General features: G+C 50.7%; 1 protein-coding gene across 2 annotated transcripts; it reads right to left on the reverse strand.

Annotated features, from left to right (window-relative positions):
• Positions 1 to 1,016: 1,016 nt before the first annotated feature.
• PI16 (peptidase inhibitor 16) lies at positions 1,017 to 11,572 on the reverse strand. Of its 2 annotated transcripts, none has more exons than XM_053671416.1 (6): positions 11,367 to 11,572; positions 7,047 to 7,268; positions 5,197 to 5,306; positions 4,833 to 4,921; positions 3,959 to 4,222; positions 1,017 to 3,348 (listed from the first exon to the last, which is right to left on the reverse strand). In XM_053671416.1, exons 1-6 carry the CDS (start codon positions 11,535 to 11,537, stop codon positions 3,227 to 3,229), a joined length of 978 nt encoding a protein of 325 aa, XP_053527391.1. In that variant the 5' UTR covers positions 11,538 to 11,572; the 3' UTR covers positions 1,017 to 3,226. The 2 variants fall into 2 exon arrangements, with proteins under 2 accessions (XP_053527391.1, XP_037002116.2); XM_037146221.2 differs by having other exon boundaries at positions 3,557 to 4,222.
• Between the last annotated feature and the right edge of the window lie 4,022 nt (positions 11,573 to 15,594).

Here is a 15,594-nt window from a genome sequence, read left to right on the forward strand (position 1 = left end):
GACCACCACAGTTCGGTGCCCGGAGGCCACCGCAGCTGACCACCTCAGGGGACCCAGGAGGCAGCGTAAGAAAACAGGAACACAAGTTGGACCAACATTTGGAAATTGGTGTAATACACTTATATCCACGCGTAAGGAACAAAAGCCATAGGATCACTTCAGTAGACACCAAAAAAGAATTTTGACAAAATTAAATACCCTTAATGATAAAAAGCATTCAAAAAACCTAAGAAAAGAGACCTTCCTCAGCCTGATCAGTGATATAACCTGGTAAGTATGAAAAACCCACAAATAACACTGAATCGTGAGAGACCTAACATTTTTCCCCTGAGATCAGGAATAAGAAAAAGATTTCTGCTTGTGCCACGGCAGGGCTTAACACTGCCCTGGGGAGACCAGCCAGGGCAGTTGTGGGGGGAATTCTCTGGGTCAGAAAGGAAGAAGTAAAACTGTCTCTGTAGGTAACATGATCTTACGTATAAAAAATCCTAAGGAATCCACTAAAAAATACTTCTATAGTAAGTGAATTGAGCAAGTTGTAGGATTCAAAATCTGTATACAAAATCGATTGTATTTCTGTACACTTGGCAATTGGACAAAGTGCACATGAAAATTTTATTTACAATGGCATCAAAAATAACAAAGTACTTATGAACAAATTTTACAAAAGAATTGAAAAACCTACTTTGAAAACTATAAAACACTGTTGAAAAATTAAAGGAGACCTAAACGAATAGGAAGATATCTTCTGCTCATGGACTGGAAGGCTTAACAGTTAAGATGGCAGATTACACCCACCCTATTAAAATCTCTGCTGACGATGCAGGAATTTGACAAGCTGTTCCTAAAATTAATATTGAAATTCAAGGGGCTGAGAAAAGCCTAAGTAGTCTTGAAAAAGAACAAAGTTGGAGGACTTGCACTTCCTGATATCAAAACCACAAAGCTACAGTAATCAAGAAGGTGTGGTACCAGCATCAAGACAGACGAACGAATCAGTGAGATAGGATCCAGAGTCCAGAAATAAGCACTGACTTTTATTTTGACTGCTTTTGACATGGGCAGTGACAGACGGGAGAGAATAATCTTCAGTGAAAGGTGCTGGGGCAGTGGGGTGTGTACATCGCATAAGAATGAAGTTGGATTCCCGCTTTATACCACAGACAAAAATTAATTAAAAATGTATCAAAGACTTAAATGTATATAAAACTCTTAGAAGAAAACATAGGCCTAAGTCTCTGTCACCTCGGACCGGGCACTGGTTTCTTAGCTATAATACCAAAAAGTACAAGGAGCAAAATGAAACAAATTGGTAAATTTGACATTGTCAAAACGTAAAACGTGTTCAAAAGATATATAACATCGACAGAAATTGGAAAGACAGCCTACAGAATGAGAGAAAATGTTGAAATGAACAGGGAGTGACAGCTATGTGTGGGGTTTTATTGGGGCCGGTGAAAACGTTCGAGTTGATGGTGGCTGATGGCTGCGCAACCCTGTGATACACTTAGAGCCACTGAGTGGTACAGCGTATTTTTAGAGAGGGGGAAAGGGAGAGAGAGAGACATTGATCGGTGCCTCTTGCACATATCCTGAATGGGGGTGGAACCTGCACCCAGGCATGTGTCCAGGTCAGGAGTGGAACCAGCGACGTTTTGCAAGATGGTGTCCAACCCACTGAGCCACACCAGTCGGGGATGAGGGATACAATTTAAATGAGTAAATTTAATGTCATATGGATTCTATCTTAATGGAGTTACATTATATTATATATATGTACGTGGAAGGCACGCAGCCTTGGCCCGACTAGAATGCTTCCTGTTTAACTGCTGACACTGCCTTTGGCCTAGAGACTGTCCCTCCGCCCCTTGCCAACCCCAGCTTGGTCCCAAGTCCTCCTCAGTTGTCTACTGTTGCTGTCCCCCCACACACGCACAGTTGTGCTTTTCTGCCTCGCGGCACTTATGGACAGTCCTGCTGTGCTCCAATCCTGGGTGTTAGAAAGGGAGGGGGACCCCAGAATCTTTCTCAGGACTCCTCCAGTAACTAAGGGTTAGCAAAGCCAGGTCCAAGCTACGTTTCCAACCTTGTGTACCAGGTGGGCCTGGGTAGCAGCACTCCTGTGAAGAGATTGTCATGCTACTCCTTGACTCTGGACCCCGGACCCAACTTGGCCCCCCTGGTGACTCCTGGGGCTGGGAGAGTCACCCAGCACCCTTCCTTTGGCCTTTCCCCTCTGTGCCAGCAACCTGAACATTTGGAGGGGCGGGGGTAGTTATAGGAAGGAAAGAAAGGGTGCCCCAAAGAACCAAATGGACTTATTTGGGGATAGAGGGAATGTGAGAGGAGAAGCAGGTGCCACAGGTGGGTAGGGGAAGCACTGAGCCTCTTCAGGGCTGCTCTCCCCCCACAAGCATGAAGTCTGCCCACTCTTATTCAGGAGTTGGAGCTGCTTCCCTTTCCTGGTCTCTGCCTTCCCACCCGTAGCACCCCACCAGGTGGGGCTTGTCCATCTGCCCCTCACCCCCACCAGCTATACAGAAAGTCTAGGGAGAGGGAGGCACTCAGGGAGAATCCTCTACCTTGCATAGGCAGACAATCCCTGCCAGGCAAGCAGGTATCTCCCCAGAATCCCCACCTGCCCACCTGGACTGACGTGGGAGGGGCAGGAGGGTCCAGGCCAGATGTGCAGTTAGTGGGCAGCAGCCTGAGCTCACTGCCAGCTGGGCCAAGACCTCTGGGCGAGCCCCATGCCCTGTCGCTTTTCCCTTCCAGAGGCCCTTCAGCCAAGAAGCGTATCTTGTTAGGAGGTCTGGAGACAGGGTGGAAGAGGTGGCAGAGGACAGCTGACCTCTTTACCCTAGGAAGGCAGGCCTGGGAGCAGCCCAGGACTTCAGGAGGAGGCCAGGGGGCTGGTAGGGGTCAAGGAGTTCCTGGGAAGCCTTGAGATCTGTCCCTGGAAGACCAGGACCATGGCCGCAGAACGATGCCCAGAACAGTCTGCAGCTGGCCGAGGAGTGGGCCACCCCAGAGGCAGAGGCTTTCCTGAGACAGTGCCAGGGATTGACTAGCCTGGAGTCTGGCCAGACGCTGGGTGAAGGGGCTGCTGGGCCACAGAGCAGGCCTTGTCCAGGAAGCTGTGGTTTCTTACTTAGAGAAAAACAATCCAGAGTGAGCATGAGGCCAGGGTCCCCCCACTAGGCCTTGCCTTTGAATGGTGACCCCTTCAGAAGATTACAGCCAACACTAGGGAAGGCAGTAGCAGCAGACCCAGAAGAGGGCCCCAGATGCAACCAGGGCCTGAATTTATTCCTGAATGGATTCCAGGCTTTTCGGGGTCCTCTGCACCTGTAGGAAAGGAGAGGGGCTGCCTCAGCCTGGAGATAGTTCTGCCTGACCGCCCACCCTCCCCACCAGGCATGCAAGTAGGGCCAGCATCCAGGGAGGAAACTCCTATTCAGAGGGTACATGTTCCCTATGCCCTGACCACCTATGCTGGGGACAGAGTGTTGACAATCTGGAGTCAGGAGGGAAGGAAGGGTGCTAGAGGCTTTACCTGGCAAGGACTGCAGGGCCAGGATTCGTCCACCCATGTCATTAGTGGCAGCAGAGGTACTGGAGAAGTTAAGCAGGGACTTGGAGGTGTGTCCCATGTGGTCCAGTGTGGCCTGCAGCTCACCTGGCTCATTCTGGGATGGAAAAACTGAGGCCGAGACCTCACTGGAAGAAGGCAACTCGGCCTCAGCCTCCCCCTCACCCTGGGAGTGGGGTAGCAGCTCTTGAGTCCCTGTGGGGGACACGCTGAGGTGCAGAGAACTCTCTGAGCTCCTGAGGGGCATTGTCTTGCTGGACTCTTCGTCTACCGATTTGAGGATGGGATCATTGGTCGACTTGGGGGAGGTAGCTGGCCCCTTATCCAAGAACAAGCTGTGAGTTTTTGAAGACCAAGGGACCTTACTTGTTAAGGGAGGAGGAGCCTTGGTTGCCATGGAGGGTGGGCCTTCCGTTGCCAGGGAAGATGGGGCTTTGGTCTCTAGGGCAAGTTGAGCCTTGGTGGTCAGGGTGCCTGAGACCTCTGTTACCAAGAAGGATGGACTTTCTTTTGCTAAGGGAGAAGAGATACTCCCTTTCGTAGAGGCTGGGGCTTCAGTTACCAGGGAAGATAGGGTCTCAGTTACTGATTGAGGCAACTCTTGAGCTTCCTCTGAGACTGTGATGGGTTCTGCTAAGAGAAACAAGGCCTGGCATTAGTGCTTCAAGCAGGGCCTCATATCTCTCACCCCACCCCAGTCAAGGTGAGACAACCAAATATCCTACAGAGAGACACAAATACACATACACCCTCTCCAGCGAATATGTCCCCCATTGATAATAAATGTTATTTCTTCTGATTGACACAGTTGTTCCTCCATCTACCTCCTTGCCCAAGTCTTCCAGTCTCTGCGCTTGCACTTCCACTTTTTCAGGGCACGTCTCCAGTTGGATCCTAATATGCCCATTCCAGTCCTTCTGACACGCCCACCAATCGGCCCCGCCCACCCCGGGTTTTCCTCATCTGACCACGCCCACCAGCGCACTCTGACTTTCTGCCACCTTCTGCTTCGAGGGTTGAAATCCAGTCACTCAGAATGACTGGGTGCCAAAGTCGCTGCGCAGGAGGGCAAAACAGATTTAGGAACCCGGATGGGGTGGGACTGCCCAGGGTCCCAAGTCATCTCATCCCACCGACCCCTCCCCTGTCCACGCATGCTCAGGAGCCGCGGGAGCCTCCAGGCCATCCGGTTGGTGTCCCCTCCTTTTCCCTCTCCCTCCCCGCCCGAACCGCAACTCACCGCAGAGGGAGTTCTCGCAGCGGTAGTCGGAGGGACATTGGGAACACGGAGTTCCCTCCTGGTAGGGCCTCTGCCCCTTCACGTTCCCCCTGCAGGAGGCCAGGAAAATGCTAGGGGTGCCGGGGAGCCCTGTCGACCCCTGACCCGAGCCCTCATACACACACCTAGACCGGAAATGCCCCTGGGTCTTACTTGCCCCCAACTAACTTGCGGAGCCCACAAGAGCAGACTCCTATAGGTGCCCTCACGGCTCCCCGGAGGGTACAGGGCATAGGCTCCAGATTATCCCCCTCCCGTGTCCTTGGACTGTGTCTAACCCAGCTTCCCTCCGCTCCGCCCACTAGTAGGGCTCCCTCGGACTCACGGGGGCTCGTAGTTGCAAACCAGCAAATGGATATTGGTCTCTTCAACGCCCTGGAGCTTCTCACAAAAGTGGGAGCCACAGCCAATCTTCTCTGTCTTGGCCCAGACCACCTGAGGAGGGCAAACCCAACAGTTCAGCACGGGTGGGAAGGCCAGGTGCTGTCTCTCTGTACTAGCCTCGTACAGGTGGGAAGAAGAACAGTCCTTCAGGCAGCTTAAGGAGAAAACTCTGAACTGGGGGGGGCGGCGGGGGAGCGGGGGTGGGAGGGGAATTTGTCTCGAACTACACTCCCCTGCCAACCACTATTTCACCGGGCCTCTCTTCCTCTGAAAGCCTTCCCTTTTGATACACTCTGGTGAATTCTTCCTGTGGGCTATTCCTAGAGGCTTTTTTGCATTTTAAATAAGCTGTATATTCAAAGGAAACAAATGGGAGAATCTTAAGCATCAGCAACAAGCAAAATCCAAGGAAGAGAACCGGAGGAGCCATTTTGGGTGTGGAACTTTCTCCAAATCACAAGTACTCAGGGACCTGCTCTGCCATCTCTGAGTGTGGGTCTCCTAGCTGCTAGAGGACTATAAAACTTAAAAAGTCAAAACAGTCTTGTGCAGTGCAGTAGGCTGAGACCAGCAGCTTCCCTTGCAATTTCTAGGCCCAGTCTGCCCGGGACTCACACAGTCTGAGGCCAGTGTTTGCTGCAAGACCTGGCTCTGGCTGTGAATTCTGCACACCCTCCCGGATTGGGATCTTTCTGCTTCCATCAGCTGAGGGTCCCCCATTACTGAATATCTCCCAGCAGAAAATGACCGAGTGCATGTCCACTCAGCCCTGGAGAAGCCCGGGGTGGAGATAGGGCAGAGCCACTTCTGCTGGGCTCTGACATCAGTCACAGCAGAGGGTGGGGGTGGGGAGGGGAGTGTGAGAGGTGGCAGGGTGCAGAGGAGGGGCTGCTGCACCCTCACAACTTCCTGATCTGCATGGGTGATGTTGGGACTTCCTGCCCTAAAAATCAGCACTAAAAATACCACTCAAATGAGGCACTGGAAAATCAAACTGGTGGATTTGGGTGGGAAGACGGTTGGCCTATTTTTGTCTTTAAAAAAATAAAACTCGCCTTTGTGTTATTGTTGAACAACAAATAAGCATCAGGAAAAGGAAAAAAAACAATTCAGTAACACTAATGTTAACCCACACACGCCCATATACCTTTTATCTGCAAATGCAAGATAAGGGACATCTTATCTTATCTGGGAATTCCCCACACAAGTGAACAGTGACTGCTCTCGGAACACTCCCTGAAACCCTCCCTTAGTGACAATTTGCTCTTATTTACACATGGTTTTTAAAAGCAGAAGAAAAATTAAACAAAATTGTTTATTTGCTTTATTTGTCCTTGGCAGATTCGAAGCAGCAAGTTACACACTAGGAGAAATGACAGAAGAGGGACAGTGAGAGAGAAGATAAGTGGGGAGCCCTGACTGCTGGGGCAAAGGCTGGCTTAAGCCAGAGGACAGGGCTGCTTAGAGCTTGGCCAGGACCGGCTCACACTGTAACTACCGTACAGGAAACAGGCTCAGAGACGCCTAACCTAGGTCTGTCTCTTTAGTACCAGGAGACCGAGAGGGCAGCCTAGGTTCTCCGACTGGTTTTTAATGACTAAGCTGAAAATGGAAAGCAGACTTCATTAGAGGCCTAAACAACCATTAGTAGCTGTGGAGAGACGATTTTTATGAAGGATCTACGGGGGCTTAGAGTGTGGACAAGGGCACACGCAGGAGGTTACAGGACAGGTGGCTGGCCCTGCCCCTGCTCTAGTGCTCCCGCCCCCTGCCCGCCCGCTGGCCTCGCACCTGCGTGTAGTGGCCGCACATCTGGCCCGGGTCACAGTTGGCCGCGCTGAGGTTGTAGTGCTCCCGCTCGAGGTACCACTCTTCCACCGCCCGCGGCACGTCCATGCCCTCGTCCGTGATGGCGAACAGGTTCTCACCGCGCCGCCCGCGCTCCTTGTTGTGGCCCCACACGCACTGCTGAGCGTAGGCCTTGGCGAAGACGGCCAGCTCCTCGTCCCACCTCTGCGGGGAGGAAGGTGAGGACACCTCAGGCTCAGTGGAGGTGGAAGAGGGGGTCGAGGGAGGAAGATAAGGACGCCCACAGTTCTGGACAGAGACGGGAATCGTGGTTAGCTGAGTGACTCTTGGCCATGATCCAAAACAGGTCTCCGCTCCTGGTGGGCTTCTGTAGGGAGGTCAGAGGGTGCCATCCCAGGCCATGAAGTTAGCCAAACTTGGGACCACTCACCAGCTGTGTGATTTTGTACAGATTGCCTAACCTTTCTGAATTCTCTGGGTATCGGGACGAGGAAATGAGATGATATTTGTAATAATGTTATTATTAATTAATATTAATATCTAAGCAAAAGGTGGGCAGTGATACCCTGCCTACCTCCCAGGGCTGCCTCAACTGCTCTGAAGACGGAGAGGTCCAGTGAGGTGTCGGGCTGTTTATTTAGCCATTCCCCCCCGCCCCGCCCCACCAGGCCTACATCTGACTTGGGGTCGCACTCTTCTCAGCCCCCTCCCTCCCCGGGGTAGCCCAGCCTCCACGGCTTTGCCAGCTGCAGGCTGCCCTCCTGAGTGCTCTTCCCAAGTGCTCACTTCTAGTCAACAGAAAACGTCTTCTCCCCCCAGAATTGTGTCTCTGTGTGACTCTCACTGAGAGGGCTCTTTTCAGAGGCTCGGTGGCCGGAAGAGCTGTCCGGTCCCAAAGGCAGTGTTCTGCAGTGGGGACCTGCGGTGTGACAGCAGGAGGACAGCATGTTAGGTCGGGGGCCTCTGAGGTTCTGTGCCTCTGGCTGGGGGGGCAGGCTCGGTGTTTGTGGGAAGAGCGGTTAACAAGGCATCTGACCAGAGGGTGGAGGGGGAGGCCTGGATCCCAGTAAACTTTGTCCTGGCCTCTCCTGGAAATGGCTTGCCTGGTCGAGACTCTTGCTCCATCCTCTGGGGACTCATCCAGCTGTGGGAGCCAGGGAGCCCATAAGTCGCCAAGGGCTTGGGTGACTCTGAGGAGAGGGGGCCGTGTGTCCACACCCACTCCCCACCCACGAGAGGTTCTCAGTGGCCGCTGCCTGGGGTGTGGATGGGAGCACTGGGCTGGAACGGCCCTGCTGCTGTGATTTTGGGGGAATCCCTTTCCCTCCCTGGGCTTCTCCCCCCCAAAACACTGGTCCCTGGGGTCCTGTCACACTCTGGAGGTAGTGGGAGCTAGAAAGTGGTAAAGATGCTGGGTGCTGGGGCAGGATTAGGGCGTCTGGATGAGCCGCTGGACTCCAGGCCAGACTGTAAGCTCCTTCGGGGTGGGGCTGTGACGCAGCCCCACTGTGCGGCACAGCGCTGGCACAGCGGGTGCTCAGCGGACACTTGGCAGCTGATGACGGCTGAGATGGAGCCCTGCTTAAAGCGGTCTCCCCCGCAGGGCCCGGCCGTTGTCTCTGTCCCGGCTGGATGTCTGGGGTCCCACTGTTAGAGAGTCATTGCTTTGGGTCTCTCAGAGGTTCAGAGACCCTTGGGGAGTTTCAGGAGTCATGGCACCAACCCATGTTGGCCAGATGGTCACCATGTGACAAAAAGTCCCTTCGTTCACTAACTCAATCATTCATTCAACAGTCTAGGGCACCATGCCCACCCGAGGAAACAAGGACCAAGAAGCCCAGATTCACACTATCATAAGCCATTAATTGGGTCATGTGATAAATGACAGGTATGCAATGGGCGTCACAGAAGCAACGAAGGGCCACTTAGCCCAACCGGAAGGTGGAGAAGGAGACAGCAAGCTGAGTGTTAAAAGGTGAGGCACTGGCCAGGTGGAGAGAGGAGAGGAGTCCTCAGCAGAAGGCACTGCATGAGCAAAGGCATGGAGGTGAGAAGCAGCGTTTTGCCTGGGGAAGGACAAGCAGTTCCTGAAGGAGACCCCGCGCGGGAGAGGAGGCTAGAGAGGCGGACGGGGGCCAGACACACAGAGCGAACCTTCTCAGGGGTTGGAGCTCTTTCCTGAGGCACTAGGGAGCCAGCGGGAGACAGTGACGGGTTTTAAACAGGGAGGGTCAGGCCCGTGTGTCGGATCATTTATTCCGGTAGGAGAGGCCGGAGCCTGAGGAAGCAGGTAGAGGCTGATCTAGGAGTTCTTGAGAGAAGAAAGGAAAGACTGAATCAGGCTTGTGCCAAAGGGATGGGGGCCAGGAGGAGGATTAAAAAAAAAATCAAAGCTTCTGGGAGGTAAAAGTGGTGCTGATTAGATGTGGAGGCTGAGGGAGAGAGGAGAGACCACAATAACCCCTGCCTGCCTCACCCAGGACCCATTTCCTCTGGCTAATCAGACACATATTGAGCACTTACTAATTCTCAGGCACTACTCTAAGGGCTTTGCACATATTCACTCATTTAATCTTCACAACCAGCCCACAAGGGAGTTGTTATCCTCCCCAGTTTACAGATGAGGAAGCCGAGGCACAGAGAGTTTAAGTAATTTGACTGGGGTCACACAGCTAATAAATGGCAAAGTTAACGTTTGAACCCAGGCCGTCTGGCTTTAGAGTCTGCATTTCCCACTGCTGAGGTTGCACTGGCTGAGGACCCTTGTTCCCACCACGCAGCAGTGTGCCCCGAACTGCTTTCCAGAATATTGCCCACCCCCGAGGCCCATCTCTGAAGGAAAAGCAGCTCCCAGCCTGCGTAGCTCCCAGCCTCAGCCAGCAAGGCTCCAGGGCATTAAGGTTCTACAGATGGAGAAACCAAGGCCCGACAATGAGTTCCAGCCTCAACTGGGGATTTGTCAGCAGAGCTGATACTGGGCTCCTGACTAGTGTCTGCAGCCCCTGGTGGCCCGAGCTGACAGGGATTGAATGGCGGTGTGTGTGCTGCAGGTGTCTGTAGAGCCCCCCCAAGATCTCATACCTCATCCTGCTGAGCCCCACACGACACGTCAGGAAACAGAGGCCTTTGACGTTAAAAGGGCACAGCAGAGTCACTTCGCCGGAGCGAACGTGGCTGTTAAAACTCTAGTCTTGGACCTCCAGGCTCACTGCTGTGTCCCCCAGGTGCAACCTTGCCCTCGGGCATCAGGTAGGGCTCCTTGGACACTGCCCCTCATCCTTCCGGGCCACCTGACCCTGGCTGGGGTGGATGGGCCAGTCCAACCGTCAGAGAGGGCAGGGAGGGGTGAATTCCTCACTTTATCTCTTTTAATCCTGCCCCGAGCATCCTGCCCCGAACACCGCCACAGGTAACTCTCCCTCCCTGACGCACGTGGCCACCACCTCCAATCTGGCTTCTGTCACTTGTAGGCATGTCCGTGTATGTTCACTACTTCCTCATGCGGTACTGCCTGTACACAATAGTACTTTTTACATTTTAAACTTCATGTAAATGTATCCTACTATACACACACACACAAACACACATATATATATATTTGAGATTTCACTCCCCCATCAATATTATATCTATGACATTCATAGATATATACTGATGTATATGTAACTCCAATTATGTTGATATATATATATATATACACACATATGTATATAACTCTAATTATAACCCCACCTTACACATGAGGAACTGAGGGTCCTTACTGGGTTAAGGGGCTCACTTTAAGTCGTGGGTCCTGCAGGCGGCCAAGACAGATTTGAGCTGTGCGGTCCAGAGTTCTCTCTGCTTCTGCTACTGCTTCCTGTGCTCACCCCACCTCCTCAGTCCCTCCCTCCTACCCCAGGTGCCTGGGCTCATTCTGCTGCCCTGTTTTTCCTTGTTGTCTCCTTGGAAGGCGTCTGAAAGACCGTCATCACCAAGGTGTTCCCCCTCCCAGGGGCACGTGCATTTTAGGAAGTGCTGGGAAGGGGTCATCGGAGTGGGAAGCTAGGCGTCCAGACCTGGCTCTATCGGCCGAGTGATCTGCAAGACCCTGAGGCCCAGCCTGTCTCTGTGAGCCTGCTTCCTCATCTGTGTAAGGGGCTGTTTATGAAGACCTGTGAGTCACACAGTGTCGGAGACTCTGTCACTGACTTGAGAGGTGAGTCTCTGTGATAGCTTCAGCTAAGAGGTGGGAGAGATCAGTGGAGGGCCCTGTGCAACTCCCCTTCAGTCCTGGCAGGTGGTGCCTCTGGCCACACTCACCATTTGCAGCATGTTGGCGGCCGATGGGGACACCTGGGCACGGTAGAGGTTGTGCAGCTTGACCATCACAAGTCTCTCCTCATCATCGAGTGCTCCGGTGGGGCCTGTGGTGGCCACCAGCAGTAGCAGTGGCGGCAGCAGAAGCGCCAGGAGACTGTGGGTGCTGTGCATGGTGACCAGCCGTCCCAGCCTCTCCCGCCCAGGGGTCTGGCAGCTGGATTTAAAGCCCCTCCCACACAAGCACCACCCTGGCTGGGGCTGCGGGAGGGGCTGTCTGGAGGCTTAGCCCGGGCTCACACAATGTCTCAGGGAGGGCTGGGTGCTTGGGTCCTGACCAGAGTTGAGTTCACTCCCAGCATTAAACTCCCCTCTGAGTCCTTGGCAAAAGCTTCCTTTCTCTCAGTAACAGGGGCTCAAGCCAAGAGCTGTGTGAGTGCTGCAGTCGCTCCTGAGTTGTGGACGGGCCCTCCAGGGGCAAAGCCCAGTAACCTCTGCAGAGGTCACACCTCGCAGGTGCTGAGGACAGAGAAGAGGAAGGAAACCACATGGACCCTGTCCCTGGAGGACTGGACGAGAAGAGAAAGGTACAGGTAACTTGTGGAAGGATGGAGGAACACGAGAGGTATCTGGTAAAGGTTCAGCCAAAGTAAGTCTGAATCTCAGTTCCACTTCTTTGCTATCTGTGGTTTTGGCAATTTTCTCAGCTGAATCAGTGACAATAACAATGCCTCCTTCACAGTGCTGGAAGGAGGATTAAATGAGATCGAATGTATATCAAGCACCCAGTACAGTATCTGGCACATAGTAGGCCCTCGGTAACAGTAGACAACAACCCCCCACATGGTGCAAACTTGGCTGGCACCCAGCACCACCCAGCACCACCCAGGGGAGCCAGGCTCTTGCCTTTGGAGGAGGGACTGAGTTACTTCCCACTTGAGCTGTACCCTGTAACAGGGCTTTTCACTATGGAGAAGATTTTGTCTTTCATGCGCCTCCTGTGAATGCATCTGTTTGAGGTGCTCATTTGGAAGTGGGATGCTGGGACCACTACTGCTCTGAACATGTAGAAAATAGAATGTGTCTTTTTGAAATCAAGACAGCAGAAAAGCAGAGGGGTGAGGGAGTTGATGCGAAAGAAGCTCTGAGGGGGAGTATTGGGAGGGAGAGGAGCCCAGAGGTCAAGCACTGGTGCCGTAATGACCATGCAGGGGCAGGAACTGAGGTCTTGGCCTTCATGAGGTAGGAAGCTGGAACCAGTACTGTTGGGTTCAACTGGGACCTTTGAAGGCTACATTCTTAGTGAACGGGGACTTAGAAAACCCCTGCTTTGGAAGAGCAGGATTTTTCCAAACCCTTACTTTACTGGCTTTGGAAGATGGCGAGAAAACCTGTCACTGCTCTGGTCTCTGAGTAAAAACAAAAGAAAAATGAAATAACTTGGATCCAAATACAAACAATCAAAACAACTATTAGAACTGATTTTAAAACTCAGCTAAGTTTCACAATACAAAACCAACCCACAAGATAAGTTGCGTTTCTATATACAACAATGAACAATCCAAAAAGAAAATTAAGAAAATAATTCCAGCCCACGCTGGGTAGCTCAGTGTGTTAGGGTGTTGCCCCTATATGCTAAGGTTGTGGGTTTGATGCCCAGTGAGGGCACATGCGGAATAACAAATTGATGTCTCTCCCTCCAGGCTGCCCCCTCCCTTCCTCTTTCTCTGAAAATCAATCAATAAAAAAATTAAGCCATTGGAAGTTTGAAGAAATATATTATTTTTAAAATTCCACTTACAATAGCAATAAAAAGAATAAAATATTTAGAAGTAAACTTAACTAAGGAAGCATAAGACTTATACATTAAAAAGTACAAAACGTTGCTGAAAGAAATGAAAGAAGACAAAAGTAAGTGGAAAGACATCTCATTTTTCTGGATTAGAAATTTTAATACTGCCCAAAGCAATCCATAGATTCAATTCAATCCCTACCAAAATTCCCATGATGATATTTTGCAGAAATAAAAATAATCCACCCTCCAAAAATCACATGGAATCTCAATAAACAAAAAGCCAAACAGCCAAAACAATCTTTTAAAAATTTTTATTTAATTATTGTTAAAGTACAGTTTTCTGTCTTTTACCCCCATCCCAGCCCACGCCCTCCAGTGCTCCCCTCCTCCCTCCCATTCCCTGCCCACAGCCTTAGTTTTTGTCCACGTGACCTTTATACTTGTTCCTGTGAATCCTTCCCCTTTTTCTCTGAAATTCTCTCCCCTCTCCCCTCTGGTCCCTGTGTGCCTGTTCTGCATCTCAGTGTCTTTGGTCATATTTTGCTTGATTGTTTGTTTTATTGTTTAGGTTCCTGTTAAAGGTGAGATCATATGGTATTTGTCTTTCACTGCCTGGCTTATTTCACTGAGCATAATGCTTTCCAGTTCCATCCATGCTGTTGCAAAGGCCAAAACAATCTTGAGAAAGAAAAGCAAACTTGTATGTCTCACATTTCCTGATTTTAAAATTTACTACAAAGCTACAGTAATCAGAACAGCGTGGTTTTGGCCAAGACCACTTAAAGACAGTCTTTCCAACAAATTGGGTTGTGAAAACTGTATATCCACATGCAAAAGAATGAAGTTGGACCCTTTCTCTATATCATTTACAAAATTCACCTACTAAGATCAAAGACCTACACATAAGGGTTAAATCTACCAAACTCTTAGAAGAAAAATATAGGGGAAAAGCTTTATAACGTTGGATTTGGCAAACATTTGTTGGCTATGACATCAAAAGCATAGGCACCAGAAGAAAATATAGATAAATTGGACTTAAAATCAAAACCTTGGGTGTCTCAAGAACGCAGTCAGCAGACTGAAAAGGCAATCCATGCAATGGGAGAAAATATTTTCAAATAATATATTTGATACGGGATTAATCTCCAGATTATATCAAGAATTCCTACAACTCAACAACAAAAATCCCAAATGATCTGATTAAAAACTGGGCAAAGGGCTGGAACAGGCATTTTCCAAAGAAGATATATAAGTAGCCAAAAAGTACATGAAAAAGATGCTCAATGTCACTAGTTGTTAGGGAAATGCAGATCAAATCCACAGTGAGGTAGATATTACTTCACATCCATTAGGGTGACCGTTATACAAAACCGAAACCCCAGAAATTAGCAAGTGTTGGCAAGGGTACAGCGAATTTGGAACCCTTGTGAATTGTTGGGAATGTAAAATGATGCAGCCACTGAGGAAAATAATGTGGTTTCTCAAATAATTAAACAGAATCACCCTGTGATCCAGCAATTCCATTTCTGGGTATATACCCAAAGAATTTAAAGCAGAGATTTGAACAGATATCTGCGCACCAGTGTTCATAGCAGCACTGCTCACAACAGCCAAAAGGTGGAAACAATACAAATGCTCATCAGCGAATGAATGGATGAACAAGGCGCAGTCTCTACATCCAGTGGAACAGTATTCAGACTTTATAAGGAAGGAGCCCTGGCTGGTGTAGCTCAGTGGACTGAGCACGGGCCTGCGAACCAAAGGATCCTGGTTTGATTCCCAATCAGAGCACATATCTGGGTTGCAGGCCAGTCCCCAGCAGGGGACACACAAGAGGCAACCATACATTGACATTTCTTTCCCTCTCTCCTTCCCCTCCCCTCTAGAGATAAATAAACAAAATCTTAAAAAGAAAAAAAAAAAGGAGGGAGATTTCGACACACGATGCAACACTGATGAACCCTGAAGACAATTACGCTAAGTAAAATGAGGCAGACACAACAACAACTATTCAACGATCCCATTGTAGGAGGACCAGGAGCAGTCAAATTCACAGAGGTAGAGAGGGGCGTGGCGGTTTCCTGGGGGTGGAGGACAGGGAAATGGGCTGTTTTTTAAATAGGCACAGAGTTTCAGTTTGGGAAGATGAGAAAGTTCTGGGAATGGAGGGTGGCGATGGCCGCACAACAGTGTGAATGGACTTAATGCCATTGAACTGTACACACGCAATGGCTGAGATGGCACAATTATGTTGTATAGGTTTTATAATAACAACAGCAGCAGCAACAGCTGGATTCTTCAGCTGGTCCGGGGAGGCGGACTCAGGGGTGGGGAGTGGTTTCGGCAGGAGGGAGCTGCCACAGCCCAAGCCGCCGGGCCATGCATGAGAGGAAGAGACGCCCAGTTTCTGGCCCACAACCGGAAACTACACAACAC

The sequence above is a fragment of the Artibeus jamaicensis genome, unplaced genomic scaffold (assembly GCF_021234435.1).
Source record: "Artibeus jamaicensis isolate MK-2021 breed Jamaican fruit bat unplaced genomic scaffold, CSHL_Jam_final contig_1803, whole genome shotgun sequence".
NCBI classification, from domain to species: domain Eukaryota; kingdom Metazoa; phylum Chordata; class Mammalia; order Chiroptera; family Phyllostomidae; genus Artibeus; species Artibeus jamaicensis.